Below are 18,753 nucleotides of genomic sequence, written 5' to 3' on the forward strand. Positions count from 1 at the left end.
ATCGATTAATCGTTTGATTAATTGCCCGATTAATAGATGATAAAAATAATCCTTAGTTATAACCCCAACATAAACACATACAAAAAACTGGTGAGTTGCTGGCCATGCACAACACAATGTTTATCAATCAAATGTTGAGGCGCAGGTGACGAAGAAGAGGTGGTCTGTCCGACTGTTGATGCCGCACAGAGACTTCTAGCCTCGGGTGGAAGCCAGCAAGCTGTGGCGGCCAGCTCAAACTGGCGTCGAGCACTGTGTCCAGCATTTTGTCCGAGGTCTACAAAGCATTGTGAACAGCCCTCCAGCCCGATTTTTTTTTTTTTTTTTTTTTGCCGTGTCTTACAACCAGCCAGTGGGAAGCCATAGCAGATTTCTGGTGGCTATGGAACTTCCCAAACTCCGTTGGAAGCCTTGATGGTAAACACTAGAGGCTTGCGAAATTTCCGATTCTTAAGATTATTCGTGATTCGGCCTTGGAAGATTCAAGAACGATTCACAAACATCCAAATTCCGATTATTGAATTATACCAGGTAAAGCGAAAGTAAAACACAGTCAGCGCTGTCTTTGGGACGCAATGAGGAACGGACCGAGAGTAAATATGATGTTCAACTCATGCCGCTAGATGGAAAAAAAAAAAAGAACAAAAAAAAAAACAATCATACCTGACTCGGGGCGACAGCGGCTACAAACAACGCCCAGTTGCTAGTTGCTACAAACATACGGCGACAGTAGATATCATATATATGTAGAACTAGATGCAAAATGACAGACGACGGCGGTGTTAGAACATGTATTATTGAACAGAGATGCGAAATGACAGACTTGCCGGCGTTCGTAAATAGCCGCCATCCTAAAGCAGTAGACTTTTCGAGAAGGTGAGCCTAATTAACTTTTTAGCTAAAATACTCCTAAATCAGCAAAATCTTGTCTTGAATCTATCTTTAAATGATGAAACAGTTTTAAAACTGACATGTCAAAAGTAGACAGAAGGAAAATTATGGAATAACAGGAGCAATTTTAACAACTGTAACGGTTGATTCACAACATTAAATTAATTGAATGTAGTTTAAAGCTGCTAATACAGAATGGGGGCTGGAGTATTTTATTTACTGTTATTTTTGTATATTTGTTTACTGTTATTTGCTAACTTGATACTAAAATAGTAGTTTGGTTTAGCCTGAGAGGATTTTTGAACAATTTTGGAACTAATGTACAAAACATTAAAAAAAAAAAAAAAAAAGGGGGGGGGGGTGCATCAATAATAGTTTTATAATCGAATCGGAGCCTCTGAATCGTAGTCGTAATCGAATCGTTAGGTGCCCAAAGATTCCCAGCTCTAGTAAACACGTTATCATAAAAGCACCAAGGTACACTCAATCAGTGATGATGTATCACTATCAAGTGTGAACTGTTGTTGAAAATTAAAAATCAAAACAACTTTTGACACCAAACCTGTGCTTTATTCCACATATTCTTGAAGAGTGAAATGTAAATAAGTCACAGACTTAGAGCAAACATATGTACACAATAAATGAAGTGCACCAACCAAAAATCCGAAAAAACGGGCAGTTTTTGGCTGACTGTGTCACCGCTTCGGGTGGCCATTCGCTTCCAAACACACACGTACTTGTCTCGGTGGTTCTTCTAGTGTTTTTATGCAATCGCTGACCTTGCCATTTGGTAATCTATATAATGTCTTGACGAGACATTGTAGAAGCTGTCGTACTTGCTCTTCGATGATACTCCCGTCGGCTTCGTCCATTTTTGCGTGTAACAAAACAAGGTTTGAAAACGGCGATTTTGCGCTGAACCGGAAACAACAATCTGAGCAGACCAATCACAGTCCATGTGCACCACGTCATCACGCGTTGACGTCGCACATGTCAAGATTTTTTTGAGGTGCTACAGCGGAGGGTCGTAAATCGGGTCTGCCTTGACGGCACAGGTATGCCGCAGAAGCATACGGTAACTCTGCCTTAACCCTACTCCTAAATTCCTAAACTCTAATCCAGGGGTCTCCAAACCGGTCCTCAAGGGCCGCAGTGGGTCCTGGTTTTTGTTCCAACCAATCGAGTACCGACAGTTTAACCAATGAAGTTTCTGCTAAAACAAGCAGCACCTAACTGCAATCAACTGATTACACTTGTAAAACACCAGATTGGTGCTTAGGTTGTCTTGTTTTGTTGGAATGAAATCCTGCTCCCACTGCGGCCCTATGTGGAAGAGTTTGAAGACCACTGCTCTAATCCCAACCCAAAAGACATTTGAAAAAATTTCCATAATGCATCAAAAGTGACATTATACATACACATACATGACACTCAATGACATCTGTCATAAGCCCTCATTCATATTCATGCCATGTTTCATGTTGACATTATGACAGTCTTATAACACCAAATTTAAAAAATCTATAACCGTTTTTGTTTATTCCTTAAAAAGTTCTCTAACAATGGTCTGGAAGACTCCTAGCTAGGAATTTAGGAAGTTAGGCGCTGTCTTAAATGTTGTGAGATTTTCATTAATTTTAGCCAAATTATTCAGAAAGTATTGTAAACTCCTGTGACACTTTTCTTAAAGGAAACAACACCTTATTAAAGCAATGCCAATTAAAAAATAATGTCAGTGCAGCACATTGGTGTCGTCCATTGTGGGATCCCAGTTGGCCAGCAGGTCGCTAAAGTCAGGTTGGGAGTTTTCAAGCGTGTGCAGGCTATAGTTTGTGTGGCTGTCCCGTAGGCGGGCGTCCCCATCAGGGGGGTCCGGCTCAGTCCAGAAACTAAGCGGCAGGTGCCTGGCGTTCATAGGCCGGGCTTGGCTTTTCCCCCTGGATTCAAAAAGCTCTGCTAGTGGGCCCAGCTCTGAGGAGGGACGCCCCTCGGCTGCCGCCCCCGGGGTCACCTCAGCCAGCCTCAGGAAGTCGTCATAACGCAGACGCCCACTAGCGGAATCGACAGGTTCCTGGTCGTAAACATTCCGGACCTCCCTTCGACCAAAATATCGCCGGACATCACGACTGATGATGTCGGCAAACCTCAACAGACGCTCTGTCGCATCCTGAGGGTCTGACGTCCGGGGGTCCGAAGCTTCCTCCTCCTCTTCTTCATCTATGGAACCCTTCTCCTCCTCATCATCATCCTCCACTTCTTCCTCAGGGGGGAAATAGACTGGGGACGGCACCCGGAGCAGGAAATTTCGCAAGACACCCGTCGCCATCGTAGTGAGTGACGGGTGGGCCACCAAAATGGGGATGCTATATATACACCTCACTGTGTGTGTGCGTGTGCTACGCGTGTGTCTGTGCGTAAATATTTGTATTGGTCAAACAATCTTTTATTTACTTTAGCGCCAGGCAACCGAGGAGGGGTCCGCAACTTAATGGACCCTCGGCGAGAGGCAACATGAAAATTTGCCGCACGCACACATAGGTTTATGAGGGTAATTAAAGGGTAAAAAGAGCGTAAAATCCAATTTCACGCCGTTTTGACTTCTAAAGGGGGGCAGGCATTAGCCCACTGAAAGCTCATCAACATGCGTGGAATAATACAGTGAAAAATACGTGTTCATTGTCACATTTCAGGTGAACCAGAATGTGAAATCACCTCACTAAATACAGCGATTAATTTCAGTTAAGATGAAAAAAGGATGACACTAATGTATTAAGGCAGGGCTGTCCAAACTTTTTGCAAAGGGGGCCAGATTTGATTTGGTGTGGTAAAAATGTGGGGGCCGACCTTGGCTGACTTCCTTTACGTAGAACAATATATTTAAGCAAATTTTAGCAAGCCGTTCTGTGTGTCACATTTGCTTGAATATTTTTTTAAATTAATAATTTCAACAATCTCGGAATTAGCCTTTGTGGCGTTTTCTTTCGACTCTCGGGCTCTGCTGCTGCTGTAAAATTAAACTACCTTCAAGTTGTTTCAATTTCTCACTACGTATCTTCCCTGTAATCTTGTCGTACATGTCAGCGTGTCTTGTTTGGTTGTATTGCCTCACATTGAACTCTTTAAAAACAGCGACGGTCTCTTTGCAAATGAGGCAGACACAGCGGTTGCGTATTTTAGTGAAGAAATAGTCCAATTTCCACCTATCCTTGAAGCGTCGGCTGTCGCGGTCAACTTTAATTTTTTTGTTGATTGTCACCATTTTAGAAAATTGGGAGTAAAGGGTCACAAGAGGTAATGTTGCTTAGAGTGCTGCTGCTTTTAGTGGGTAAATGAGGAGCAACATTTAGTGTGTAAGCTACTTCATATCCTAGGAGCAGTACTGCCGACCAATTTATTAAGGCTGTGTGCGGGCCAGACGTTATTGATTTCATGACAGAGGCTGGGGGCCGGATGAAATTTGACCACGGGCCACATTTGGCCCCCGGGCCGGACTTTGGACATGTCTGTATTAAGGTATATATCTTATACATTGTAAAATTCAATTTTAACAATTTTAAAATGTATAATATTTATATATATTAGTGATAATTTTTCATGATGAAAACAGATTATTTTTTTATTTGATTTGAATACCTCAATTTCAAAGAACTATCTTATTCTGTAAGGAACTTCGATCGTGCAGAGCATCAGTGCGTAATCACGACATCACATGACATCATAACAACACTTTATTTTGGACATATGCAATAAAGGGAATAGTATCTATTCTTGTATTTACTGTTTGTATTACTCTTAACACACCCAATATAAACTAGCATTTATATCGTAGTTGAAGAAAAACAAGCAGATTATAATCGATATTATAAACAGCTGGACTTGAATTGATTAGAATTTGCAGCGCCAAGACAACGGGCAGATAAGGGCAGAACAGATACAGGATGCCTTCTGACCACGGAAGCCCAACGTGCGCGTCATGCAGCTGACTGAGCAAGATTGACTTTGACAAAGCAGGTGATAGGCAAGACATCTACAAGCCCACATCTGCACTACCAAATCCCCCCACCAGCTCTTCTGGAGGCCAACAATGGGCATTCCAGAACAATGACAGGACATCTTGTCTTTTCACAAGGAACATGTGATAAAGAGGAACCTGCGACTGAGAAGTTGACGCCCAGCACTCACATGGCGCTGAGGTAGCAAAATCCTCAACTCTCGTTGCCCTGACAACAGTAAAGCCCGAAACCCTCCTGCTCAATCCACAACAGAGAATAATCCTAAACAACACCCAAACACACCGTCTTTCCAGGCCACAGCCCACCTTACCAGAGCCTTAAGAAAACGGAATGTTTAACTAATCATTGTCTTTTTCTCAGGAATCTTTTGTTGACTTGTGATATGGTGACCCTGGATCCAGTTTGCCTCCTCACCTGGGTCTCTCTGTGCTGTATGATTGCTGCAGACTTGGAATAAATTGTCAATTTGTGTTTCGAAGCCTTTTGCAGCTTTTAAAATGGAGTCAGTACAAGGGGTTAAGACTAAGGTGAACGCGCGGAGTTTGGCCTTTTGGCCAGGTTGTGGGAATTGCGCTAGCACAGTTCTGGCGGTTCGGCTAGCGTGATTCCGGCATTCTGGCTAAAAGGTCAGATTCCTTCAGCCAGAAAAAAAATACAAATAAAAAACAAGCAAACAAAAAAGCTATTTAAAGATCGGATCGGGGACAACAACCCTAGTAAAAACAGTATTATTATTTATATTCTCTGACTGAATTTTTATTTCCAACAAAATAACCTTTCATACATATACAATAATTTTTTTGGAGGGTATACTTACTCAAGTTCAAATCTCTTCTTAAATATCATATTGTGTCAATATATCATACAAAATCACAATATTTGTTTTTGTGTGTATATATTTTTCAACAAAAAATAGGGTTTAATATGAATGTGGAAAATAAAAATAAAAACAGAAATGACAAAAACTAAAAAAAAAAACTTGTGTTTCTATTAATCCATGACTGATTGTGCTTAAGGCTGTTTTTTAGGTAAAAATATTGTTTCTGTATCACATTACCAGTATGTAGATATCTTTTTTTGTTCAAATGTATTTTTAAATTAATTTTATTCATAATACAGTGAGGAATTAAAGATTAATTGATCAGCACTGAATAAAGCAGTTAAAAAAATAATAACAATAGTACATCGCTGAACAACTATTGTTACATTTATATATTTAGTCCAAATTTCTTTTTAAAGTAAAATACTCTGATTGATTAAATGTTGAATCATTGCTACATCTTGCATTTAAATTAAGACATTAACAGGAAAATAAAAACAAACGCTTTACATCATTAGAGTGTAAATCCACAGAAGTCAATTATATTGTGTTTACGTGAGCACACGTTCTATTAATATGTTATCAGAACCCCCGCCTGGCCACCCATGGCCATCAGTATCCCGGCTTCCGTGTTGACTTTAGGCCTCAAGATCAATAGCGGCAATATGTTAGCACTCCACAGTCTGATGGCGAATTACACGCGCTTTTAGCCACACAAGCGCTATGTACATATGCACGCTCGCACACATATGCTGACGTAATATTTTCCATCAGTTTAAGAGCATGTTAAAATTTCAGTTTCATGAGCAAAAACCTTAAACAAATCCGTACCATTTTCCTGTAAAATGGTATAATATATGACAAGTCTATGCATTTATATCCTGTATTTGTCTTGTTTCATGCGGTTTGGCAATACTGTGAAACACAAAATGTGCACTTCGTGCAGGTCATACAATTAAGATCTGTTTTTTTTCAGACAGAAAGATAACAGGTATTAAGCTGTAACTAGAAACTGCAATTTCTTGCAAAGCCCCATCTAATAATTCCCTGTTTATGAGCTCAACAGTACCTTGGTGAGATAGCAGCTAGATGGCTACGTACAGTGCCTTGCAAAAGTATTCAGCCCCCTTGAACCTTGCAACCTTTCGCCACATTTCAGGCTTCAAACATAAAGATATACAATTTTAATTTTTTTGTCAAGAATCAACAACAAGTGGGACACAATCGTGAAGTGGAACAAAATTTATTGGATAATTTAAACTTTTTTAACAAATAAAAAACTGAAAAGTGGGGCGTGCAATATTATTCGGCCCCCTTGCGTTAATACTTTGTAGCGCCACCTTTTGCTCCAATTACAGCTGCAAGTCGCTTGGGGTATGTTTCTATCAGTTTTGCACATCGAGAGACTGACATTCTTGCCCATTCTTCCTTGCAAAACAGCTCGAGCTCAGTGAGGTTGGATGGAGAGTGTCTGTGAACAGCAGTCTTCAGCTCTTTCCACAGATTCTCGATTGGATTCAGGTCTGGAGTTTGACTTGGCCATTCTAACACCTGGATACGTTTATTTTTGAACCATTCCATTGTAGATTTGGCTTTATGTTTTGGATCATTGTCCTGTTGGAAGATAAATCTCCGTCCCAGTCTCAGGTCTTGTGCAGATACCAACAGGTTTTCTTCCAGAATGTTCCTGTATTTGGCTGCATCCATCTTCCCGTCAATTTTAACCATCTTCCCTGTCCCTGCTGAAGAAAAGCAGGCCCAAACCATGATGCTGCCACCACCATGTTTGACAGTGGGGAAGGTGTGTTCAGGGTGATGAGCTGTGTTGCTTTTACGCCAAACATATCGTTTTGCATTGTGGCCAAAAAGTTCAATTTTGGTTTCATCTGACCAGAGCACCTTCTTCCACATGTTTGGTGTGTCTCCCAGGTGGCTTGTGGCAAACTTTAAACGAGACTTTTTATGGATATCTTTGAGAAATGGCTTTCTTCTTGCCACTCTTCCATAAAGGCCAGATTTGTGCAGTGTACGACTGATTGTTGTCCTATGGACAGACTCGCCCACCTCAGCTGTAGATCTCTGCAGTTCATCCAGAGTCATCATGGGCCTCTTGGCTGCATCTCTGATCAGTTTTCTCCTTGTTTGAGAAGAAAGTTTGGAAGGACGGCCGGGTCTTGGTAGATTTGCAGTGGTCTGATGCTCCTTCCATTTCAATATGATGGCTTGCACAGTGCTCCTTGAGATGTTTAAAGCTTGGGAAATCTTTTTGTATCCAAATCCGGCTTTAAACTTCTCCACAACAGTATCTCGGACCTGCCTGGTGTGTTCCTTGGTTTTCATAATGCTCTCTGCACTTTAAACAGAACCCTGAGACTATCACAGAGCAGGTGCATTTATACGGAGACTTGATTACACACAGGTGGATTCTATTTATCATCATCGGTCATTTAGGACAACATTGGATCATTCAGAGATCCTCACTGAACTTCTGGAGTGAGTTTGCTGCACTGAAAGTAAAGGGGCCGAATAATATTGCACGCCCCACTTTTCAGTTTTTTATTTGTTAAAAACGTTTAAATTATCCAATAAATGTTGTTCCACTTCACGATTGTGTCCCACTTTTGTTGATTCTTGACAAAAAAATTAAATTTCATATCTTTATGTTTGAAGCCTGAAATGTGGCGAAAGGTTGCAAGATTCAAGGGGGCCGAAGACTTTTGCAAGGCACTGTAGAAGAGGAAGGGGACCAACGTCAATCTGTGTGCTCTTGTACGACCCCTTAAGTTAGTCTTTGCAGCCAGGACTAGGACTTCAGTACCACTTCTGTGTCACCAGAACACAAAAATCCCGGTTCAGATTTGAACAACAAATGCAAGTTAATTTTTGGCACTATATGTTGAGTTTATGGGACGTGTGTCCTCCGAATAGGGAAAATTGGGTGTCATTCCCACAGTACGAGAAAACCCAAAAACGTGCACACCAACAGTGGACGGCAGAAGGTGACTTGACGTCTATGAGGAAAAATAAGACTTCAGCAGAGAACCATATAAAACTGAAAAGTAGAAAATCTTAAATAGCATTATTATGTGAATTAAAATCCTATTTTGAAACAATTCGACTATATACAACAATTTGGCAAAGCGCAGATGACGAGAAATGAGTCTTTTAATCTGCCATTGAGCTCCTCCTGTTATTATAGCACTCTGGCGCCTCCATCTGAGTGATGACGTCAGCGGAGTAGAGATTTCAATGGATTTAGAATTCAACCCAACGGAGGAGGAAGATTCAGAACGAGGAAAATGCGACAGAGAGCAGCAAAATGTCATCATTGTTTTAATCTCTCTACTCCAATATTTTACAGGATATTATTTGTATCCAAGTATTTTTTTTCCCCAATTGCTAAATTAATTGTCACACACGGCGGCGGGGTTGACTGTCTACACCGATCGGCCAGCCCCTGTGTGGATGAGTTTCCTTACTGGACTAGTCTAGTTCTAGTCAAGATAAAATATTTCCTTGCTAAAGCAGATAATAAATATGGGAACAAAGACTATTTAAAATTAAATTAACCCTTTCACGTACAAATGGGACTTTTTTTCCCCTTGCATGACATTCATTTAACTTATTAGATGTCATTGACGGCGTGAGATGCCAAATCCATTTTGACTGGGAGGGGCAAATGATCGATTGTATTAATTCACAAATCTATTTATAATTGCATAATACAAAAATAATTAGGCGCATAATTTTAAAAAAGTCTTTTTTTTTTTTTTTTTACTAAAAAGTCGCTGCCTTTTGAAGCAGTTGGTCTGTGGTTGTTTTTATTGGTCTGCAGCAAATTTGTAAAACAAATAAGATTTCGTGGCAATTGTTAATATGGCTTTTTGATCCACCTTTGTAAGGCTCTATGCCTGTTCTGTATTTTCTACACATTGAACAAACTATTTCACAATAAAGTAGTGCTAAAACAAGAAGACTGAATATTTATTGTTAAATAAATCTTGAAAATAAACAAGAGTTTTTTTGCCCACTTTTGTGACTATCATAATATGATGAAATACCGAGTTCATACTTTAGGCATAAAATAAGTTTAAAATCCATTTGAACACCATACATACCTTTAATAAAAACTAACTACTGAATAGACAAGTTTCCAAAGCGAAACATGGGCGGCGCCATCTTTGACATTTTCTGCTTCCGACTTCCGGTTTAGACAGAACATAATGAAGTGGGGCTGAAGTAAGCAGTGTTTAGACAAAGTTAAAACTCCAAAATTGGATTGAGCACGACAAAGATGAAACTCCAGGACTTTCTGTGTTGTGCATTCTTTCTGATCACTTAGTTGATCTTTCGTGGACAAAATTCTAACAATCTTTGCAGCCCGTGTTAACATGAGGTGTAGATTGATACGCTGGTCACTTGAGTGAGTCAGAATTACAAATAATACAGTATTACAATTGCTGAATGCAGAAGGGCTGACATGGATTTTGTTGTTACAAGGAAATAATACAAGGTATTTTTCATCTGGTTAGATTATAGTTATGGTATTATGAGCTCATCACACATGAACATATAAACAAAAATAGCATGTCATTCATTTTCATTGCAGATATTGATTGCAATAAAACTTTTTGACATCATGATCCAATTTCTTGTTATATTTAAAACGATTGGTGCATGTGCAAAACAGATCATTAAATCACAATTTATAAAATTATTGGACAAATACTAACGAAGGTGGAGCATAACTCGAGCCATCCATCATCAAAGTAGAATGCACATATTGTACCAACTTTTCAGGATGCTGAATTGTCCCGACCAATTTTTAAGAAACCTTATTTGCATTATATAACGGCTTCAGTTATATAGGTCATTTAGATTGTCTTCCCATATGTTGTAAGAACTGACCATTATTAAGTGAACTACAGTACTTTCATTATGTTTAGACATAGATTGACCCCTTTTCACTTGCTGAATGTGCCAGTCCATTTTTCCACTCAAACATACGTTTGATTGGCTGATGACTTGACCCCTCCGAACACACACACACACACACACACACACAAGCATTCACAGCCCGATAGGTATACAACATGTCGCCTCCTCCGCAGACGAGGGGTATTAGAAGTTTTTTTCCTCCAGCAGCAGCCACTGTAAGTAATGTAAAAAGACATCAATGTTGTGGAGATGGGGAACACACCACTAATTTTGCTATTGAAAGTCCGAACTCCATCAGAATTTCTCGAACTCAAGTAAGCTGCGTTGAGAAATATCCTCTTGCATGTTTTCTACTGGTAACATTAATTAATCTGTAAGAAATGTAGTGAACTAAGGATTACCCCCTTATAGATAATTGATGATTATGTACTTCGTGTATGTTGATATAATGTGTATTCAAATATTGCAATTTAAATTTGCTAATAAAATCAATTTATTCTGGAAGTTTTTAAAATGTTTTAGTTTTTGAAAACCAAGGTTTGAATCGAACGGTGTATCACCTGAACCAATACACATGAAAGTTAGTACAAGTCAATAGATTTATTTTGCATTGATCATTTAGCCTATCAATTAATTAGGTCCATATTGGTGAGAAATGTAGCCCTGACCCCCGTTCACCCAGTCTGTTTTAATAAATGTCCTGTCTCCAGCAAAAAGTGTACATGCAGGTTATACTGTTATATCGTCACTACCAATGTTGAGACCAAACATACGCCCTTGCCATCAACGTACCGTAAGTATTGTGATGCACATCAAGTCGTCTTCCCTTGGCTAACAGCGTTCTCCACCTGTAAACAAACGAACAAAGGCTTGTAACACTTGCATTTAGAGTAAGAAGCCCATGTATGACTTGTAGTAGATGAGTGTTTTCCATTTCTTGATCGTTGTAAAGGTTTAGATTTAGCAAAGGTAATGTCTAAGCTTTGACGAAAACCACAGAATTGTATACAAATTGAACATAATTGTGCCATCCGACATGCACTCATAAGCAACAGGCTAGCAGTAGATAGCATGTGGTGCAGCCACAGCAGTACAGTAGTTGTAGTAAAAAAATATTATCATAATTACAATCATTGTAATAACAATATAAAAGACAAGTCGTTTCATGCGCAAGGTTTTAGCTTTAGTATTTTTGAACACCGGACACATGAAAATGCAGGGATAGGAAGAACATACCTTCCATAACACCAGCGGCAACAAAGTTACATAAACACCTGGTCTTTGTGGTGGCACGGGCTTGGTTCCACATCTGCCTTCATGAACATGTTGTCCTCCCCTGTTGTGATGATGGCAGATGGATGCGGCATTTCCAAATTGTCTTTTTTTTTTTTAGGGATTTTGATGAGTAATGCCACTCCAGTTCCACTGTTGTTTTGGTTATAGTATAAAATGGAGGTTTCGAGCAGAAATGCGAAAGTACCTCGGAAACGTGTGTACTGGGATAGATTGTCTTATTTTGGTCATCTGAACAGCAAAAGGGGCGCTAGAACCTATCCCAGCTAACAACTGGCAGAAGGCAGAGTACACGCTGAACTGGATGCCAACCAGTCGCAGGGTACTACAAGTTTTAAATGCAATAAAACTAGGACATTGTTCAAGTACAAAAGCTTGTTTTTAATTTTCTATGATCAAAACTGCAAAACATCTAGAAAAATATACAACAAATGTCCACAACGTTTGAAAATGGGAACATAAAAGAAAAAGGGATATTCACATTTTCCCCATTATTGATAAAAGAACATTGTTTTTTTCTTTAACTTGGTGGTATATATCCATGTTCTATATGTTTTTGCAATTATTGTGATGCTTTTTTCTTTTATACTTTCTTTTAATTCAAACGTCGCCACAGTAGCCAGAGTCGTTGGACAACTGCGAGTTGGAGCTGCGGTTGGAAGAGGAGTTCCAGATGTCCAGGTTCATGTGCGGGCCGAAGGGGTGGAAGCTGGAGAACGGGACGGCGCCCCCGACGCCCCCGCCAACAACGCCACACGCGGGCGCCTCTGCAGACTCTCGTGCAAAGGGAGAGTGTGGCGGCGTGATGGGGGAAGCCGGCGACATGGGCGCCGAGCGTTCGTGTTGCAGGTGGCTGTGGTGGTGATAGGGGGCGCTTTGTGGCGTCCAGATGGAGCCAAACAAGCTGGACACTGGAGACAAGCTGCGGGTGCCTGAGAAGAAAGGCTGGGGAACAACATAGTGTTACTTAAATGGACTCAGAACAGGAAAAAAATCATCTGTGTGTTAGCTAGGTCACTCATAGGTCAAGTATCACCACAAGCTTGTCACCTTGGTGCCTACGCAGGCGGCAGAATCCCAAGTGCAAGGGGACTCTTGGGTATGTTGCTCATTCCAGCTGGCCTGACTGCCAGCGGGGACGCCGTGGCCCTCCTGTCGGGGAAAACCGGCCGGGAACGCCACGTTTCCTGCCATATACGCGAGACAAATGAGGATGCCGCTAATTTACGGGTGCTCATGAGGTGGAATATGGAGGCTTGTACCTATGTAGTTGCCTTCCTCTGCGTAGGCGTAGGGATTACTGCAGTGGCTGTTGGCACTTCTCCATGAAAACCTACAGGAATTAACATTTTATTATAGATACACAAACACTAAATACACAAAGCTTCAAAACATTTTTTTGCTTCGAGGATTCGTTTAATGAGAATGGCATTGTAATGGTTTGTTTTGAATGTTTGCATTTAGCTTTATTAATTTGGGTGGATACACTGCCATCTAGTGGCAACATTAAATATGACATAACTTATTTAACATAGCAAGAGTTAATGTATTTTTTTTCTGCGTTTGGAATTTAGGTCACCGGTATATTTAGCAGCTTTTTGTGGGAATATGTGTTTCAACGATTTGTTGGGAGCATTGTTAAAAAATAAAAAAGTTAGCATTTTATAGCATTTAAGCTAACTGACTTTTGCTATGCAAGTTAGCCAATTAGTTTGTTGTACAGTACTTAGATCCTCATTTATTTATTTTTGTGCCGTTTGAGGCTAAGCGCAGGTAAATGATAGTATAATTCTGCAGTTTGACGAAACACTCTGGAATTGTATTTTGTATTGAAATTTAATGCCGTTTTGAAAGTGCAATCTTAGCATGAATGTGCAATCTTAGCAAGCCTTTGTTTTACAGCTCCTAAAATTTGTTCTGAAATGCATTAAATGTTCCAAATCAGAGTGTGAAATTATTTGAACTAAGTAGTTGATAGATTAATCGATTACTAAAATGATCGATAGCTGCAGCCCTATATACATACATGTGTGCATCTAATACATTATTTAATTTTCTAAGCATTACTATTCCCAAATTTCGGTGCGATTTTCATCAAATATTTTAATCATTTTTATGAGATTTTTTTGGTGATACATATCGTTACTGTTATTCGTGTCAAAACATTTCATATTTCTGGTAGAAACAAACATTTCCGCATTTTTTAATGTAATTTCCTTAAATACGTATTTCTTCGTTCAGGGGTGCCCAAGTCCGGTCCTCGAGAGCCCCTATCCAGCTTGTTTTCCATTTCTCCCTCCTTGAACACACCTGAACGATCAGCTCATCAGCAAGCTCTGCAGGAGCCTGATAATGATCCTGATTATTTGAGTCAGGTGTGTTGGAGGAGGGAGAAATGGAAAACAAGCTGGATAGGGGCTCTCGAGGACGGGACTTGAGCACCCGTCTTAGTTTTCTTATACAGGGGAATAGTATTTTCACGATTTAATTTAAGTGTGGAAGAATTTGTAATATTTTGGATGACTTTCTGATGTTTTTTTTTGTTTGTTTGTTTATTTATTTGTCATTTACATTTCATTGGTAATGTATGAAAAGAAGAAAAAAGTTCGACCCTAGCTGACAGTCTTCTTTTGGAGACCAATAAATTATCCCCAGAAACAAAACTACTCGCTGGGTTTTCCTGGAGTTGTTAAGATGATGACATCATACCCGTTATACGGCATTGGCGAGGCCTGCTGAGGAACGAAGGGTAGTGCTTCGGTGGCAGTGGTGTTGTACCGGAACTCATTAGTGAGCGGAACTGAAGGAGCTGACCATGTCTCCTTAGGTATGAAGTGACCCGTCAGATCTGCTTGCATACCCAAAAAATAAAAATTACCATAAGAAGAATTTTTTCATACAAGACTGTTCTGGATATCTTTTGTTCCCCTCAGTTTACCCGTGTTCCGCTCCACCCCCGCGGCGACAGCGGCAAAGCTCGGGGCGAAGCTGGACACCGCCGGATCGAAACTTTGGCACTGGTCTTTGCGGTATGCACTACTGGGTAGAACACATGACATGTAGTTAGACGTCAAAAGGGAAAACATGTCAGCAGGGATTTCTTGTGTGAAAGGGAGTGAGTCATCAAATTACCTAAGCGGTTTGCAGTTGGCATGAGCAGGCTGGTAAGAGTCCCGCTCTGCTGTGTAGATGCTATACTGCATGGGCTCCCCTAGAAACAAATCAAGACATAAATACCCTCATAAGTGAAGCTGAAAGTCAGTGTTTTTAAGTATAAAGAGGAATATTTAGAGTTTGCACTTTTTCTGGATGAGGTTGCGCAAACGTGTCTGGCTTCTTTGTCGCCCTCGATGCTACTAGCACTACTCCAGCTGCCCCAGCTCCCCCTGCTGGCCCTCACGCTACCCGATGAGCTGCCCGAGTCCGACCCGGACTCACACGCGCGCCGCTCGGTGGTGCACTTTCGACGAGTGCGAGTAGGACACATGCCTGCTAAAAAAAAAACAAGTAACACAAGACAGGAAAGGTTAGAAATGAAATGCCAATGAATAAAACCACGATGGTGGAAATCTCTGCACACCGTTCTGTCTGACAGAGTTGTCAGCACGATGTCCAGGTTTGGACAATTCTGCCGCAGGTGCGAGACAGCAGCGGTTCCTGTTGCGGGATGCCGCCAGGTTGCGGTCTGACGCACTCCAGTCAAGCTCTCGCTCACCCTCTGGAAGTAGCTGCACTTTCTGCTCAGTAGAGCTGGAAGTGGGTTCAGAGTTGGAATGAAGACAAGACAAGGAAAGGTGGGTGTGCCATCAGGAGGTCATGTCCTACCTTGAAACATTTTCCGTCTTTCTGCGACTCCTCTTTCCCTTATTACTATTGGTACTAATATTAATGCTACTACTACTATTTCCTGTGTCTGCAATTGAAGCCTTCTTGCTCGGTCCTTTGCAGTCTTCTCTTAACTGTAGAAAGAAAACATCAGTATTGTTGATATGATATTTAGAAACTGTAATTTATTTGTGCTATTTTTGCTCTTTTTTTCTGTGTGTTTTCATTTCTGTACTTTTTGTCTAATATTTTTACTGAGTTCTTGAATTTTCATCATTTTGGTATAGACTGGTGCATTGAAGTACAAGTCTAATTAGCTAATGACACAAAGACATAGTAGCAGTTTTTGTCACGCTGCATAAATTGTAAGGCCATTATGCTGTTGTCTGCCTCGGCCAGATGGCAGCAGTACTACAAAATGATTTTTTTATTTTTATGTACATTCCATCTCTCACAGTTGAAGTGAGCCCATGAAAAACTTACAGAAGTCTTCTTTTTTAAAGGCATCCGTTGTACAATTGGTGGCTGACAAGTAATTATTTGCCCAGCATATATATATTTTTTCCCCGCTTCTTGTGAAGTATATTGCTTTACTACTACTCCAATGTGAAACTCTTATTTTAATCATGAAATCTATTTACCGTAATTTTCGCACTATAAGGCGCACCTGACTAAGTTGCCACCCACCAAATTTGACAAGAAAACGGCATTTGTTCATCGAGAAGCTGCACTGGACTATAAGCAGCAGATGTCTTCACTGTATTATGGGATATTTACACCAAAGGATATTAACCGGTAACACTTTATTTGACAGCGGCATCATAAAACTGTCATAATACCAAATCAACCACCATGACAAAATGCCAAATGGTTCAATTTGCAGCAAATTAGTTCAAAGCTTAATTGCTTTAAGACGCTCATTTGGCCATCACTGCCTTCTTTGGGGAGACAATCAACCTCTCCCGCCACCTGCTGTCAACACTGTTGTCATCCAACATGCCTCCTAGCATGCATTGCAGCAGCACAGATGTAAATAATCAAAATTTATGTTCTGTGCTAATTATTTCTTCAGTTACTGTTCTAGTTGTTTCATTAATTGCTAGTTATGGAAATTTTAAGACTGTCAAAAGACCTTCATAAATATGACATGACTCTGCCATGAGCCTTAATGAATGCTTATGACAGACATTATTTTGTGTCATCCGGCAAATTATCTCACTTTTGAATGGATGTATAAGATCCGAGCTGGACATAAATGGAGTTGTTGACAAAATTTGCCGGATGACACTTAATGAAATCTGCATTCATTAATGCCCATGATAATGTCATGTCATAATTATGACGGTCTTATGGCAGTCTTATAACGCCACTGTCAAATAAAGTGTTACCCATTAACCAAAATAAATTAACTAATAATCTGCGCTGGACTATAAGCCGCAGGATTCAAAATGAGGAAAATGAAATAATTAGCGGCTTACAGTCCGAAAATTACGGTACATCTAAAGTACGAGCGCTTATAGGAATGTACCGACCTGTAGTTCGGCACTCGGCCGCTGCTCACAGTGCACCACTGCAGGTTCATAGCGTCCAGAGTGACCCATCTCCACGGGTTTGCACAGTAGCAGGCCCGGTCTTGGTCCAGGACCAAGCGTGACGTTTTGAGGGAAGCCAGCAGGAATTTCCACAGGAAACATAACCGCTGCTGGCACGCTATCTTCAGTATTAAAGTCCACCGTTGCCTTTTTAGCCATCTCGCTGATGAATGTTGGTTCATTATTGTTGCAAACGTCAGGGTCCGGCGTTAAGGGCAGGTCAGGAATCAGTTCCTCATGCTCCTCGTGCTCTTCGTCCATGGCCGCAGATGATACAGCAGCCACGCTGGGCTTGTACTTGCTGTAGTACAGGGACACCTTGTGTTTCTTCTGGGGCTGCGATGGGGCGCCTGAGGAGCTCTTCTTGGACGATTGAAGACGTTGAGCTGGGCTGTTTGACAGCGCCGGGGAGCCTCGACCCTTCCCTTTGTCTGAGGTGTGGCAGTTGTCCACATAGCTCTTACAGCTACCTTTTGGTTTACTGCAAAAAAAATGAAAGGCGTAAGGATTTCAGAAACATTTAGTTGAGAAAATGTTTTTAAAAAATAAATAAATGCCTACTTGACGCCATTGTGTGTTATGTTGTTGACGGGGCCGTTGTCCCGAGACAAGTTGGAGTTGTGGTTGCTTCGGATAGTGGGTGTGGAGAACTCGCTTAGGATATATTGTGCCTGATGAAAGGCCATCAAACAGACACTGAACAAGGAGAAGCTGCACAAAAATAGAAAAGCAAAAGAAAGAAGAAAAAAAGTTTGGTTCATTTTCCCATTATGTTAGTATAATTAATTTTTTTTTTTTTTTTTTTTGTCCAAATTGTGGGATAATATTTTTCAAACTTCCACTTTTAAAAGTATATTTTGGTAATGTTTTCTTAATGTGTTTTGTTTTATTGAAAATATTTATCAATATATTAAAAAACTTGCCAGCTATTTTCTGAATATGAGCACATTTTTACATCATATTAGATATTTTTTGCATGTTTTTGTTTTAGTTTCTCTTTTACTAAAATCTTTTGTTTTTTTTGTTTTTTTTTTTTGGTGTGTGATGTCACTACGGCAATTTTTTACATTTTTATACAAGATTTTTTAGATATACTTTCTGATCTTTGTCACTGTTTTAACTATTATGTTCTTATCAATTTGTATTGATCTGATATTCTTTCATATATTTGCATTTTTTGTCAAATATTTTGATACACTTGGTTCAATCATGTATTATTTCTTTGTACCTTTATATTCCAAAAGCTGCGTAATACTTATCCGTTATTTTTATCATGCCCCCCCCCAATGTTTTTTATTCTAAATTAAATTCGTCCAATACCTCATTTTGCAGTGACTAAGTTTGCCATTACATTTTTTTTGTCTGATTATTTGTATTATCT

The 18,753-nt window shown here is 40.1% G+C and overlaps 2 protein-coding genes across 9 annotated transcripts in view; both read right to left on the minus strand.

The window, feature by feature from the left end:
- Window positions 1–2,623: 2,623 nt before the first annotated feature.
- Window positions 2,624–3,217, minus strand: LOC130920724 (protein PERCC1). Its single transcript, XM_057844122.1, has one exon. It carries the CDS (start codon window positions 3,215–3,217, stop codon window positions 2,624–2,626), a length of 594 nt encoding a protein of 197 aa, XP_057700105.1.
- A 9,080-nt stretch (window positions 3,218–12,297) lies between these two features.
- LOC130920496 (meiotic nuclear division protein 1 homolog) overlaps window positions 12,298–18,753 on the minus strand; it is an 80,701-nt gene continuing 74,245 nt past the window's right edge. For 2 of the 8 annotated variants that reach the window (XM_057843775.1, XM_057843773.1), the window contains exons 24-34: window positions 17,934–18,083; window positions 17,313–17,853; window positions 15,781–15,914; window positions 15,536–15,705; window positions 15,256–15,447; window positions 15,088–15,166; window positions 14,894–14,994; window positions 14,665–14,806; window positions 13,218–13,288; window positions 13,006–13,142; window positions 12,298–12,900 (exon numbers count right to left, since the gene is read on the minus strand). In XM_057843775.1, coding sequence (XP_057699758.1) covers window positions 12,556–12,900; window positions 13,006–13,142; window positions 13,218–13,288; window positions 14,665–14,806; window positions 14,894–14,994; window positions 15,088–15,166; window positions 15,256–15,447; window positions 15,536–15,705; window positions 15,781–15,914; window positions 17,313–17,853; window positions 17,934–18,083 — 2,062 coding nt within the window. In that variant the 3' untranslated portion in view covers window positions 12,298–12,555. The remainder of the gene's footprint in view (window positions 12,901–13,005; window positions 13,143–13,217; window positions 13,289–14,664; window positions 14,807–14,893; window positions 14,995–15,087; window positions 15,167–15,255; window positions 15,448–15,535; window positions 15,706–15,780; window positions 15,915–17,312; window positions 17,854–17,933; window positions 18,084–18,753) is intronic. The other 6 variants (XM_057843782.1, XM_057843778.1, XM_057843777.1 and 3 more) reach the window with 6 other exon arrangements.

This window comes from Corythoichthys intestinalis, chromosome 8 (genome assembly GCF_030265065.1).
Source record: "Corythoichthys intestinalis isolate RoL2023-P3 chromosome 8, ASM3026506v1, whole genome shotgun sequence".
NCBI classification, from domain to species: domain Eukaryota; kingdom Metazoa; phylum Chordata; class Actinopteri; order Syngnathiformes; family Syngnathidae; genus Corythoichthys; species Corythoichthys intestinalis.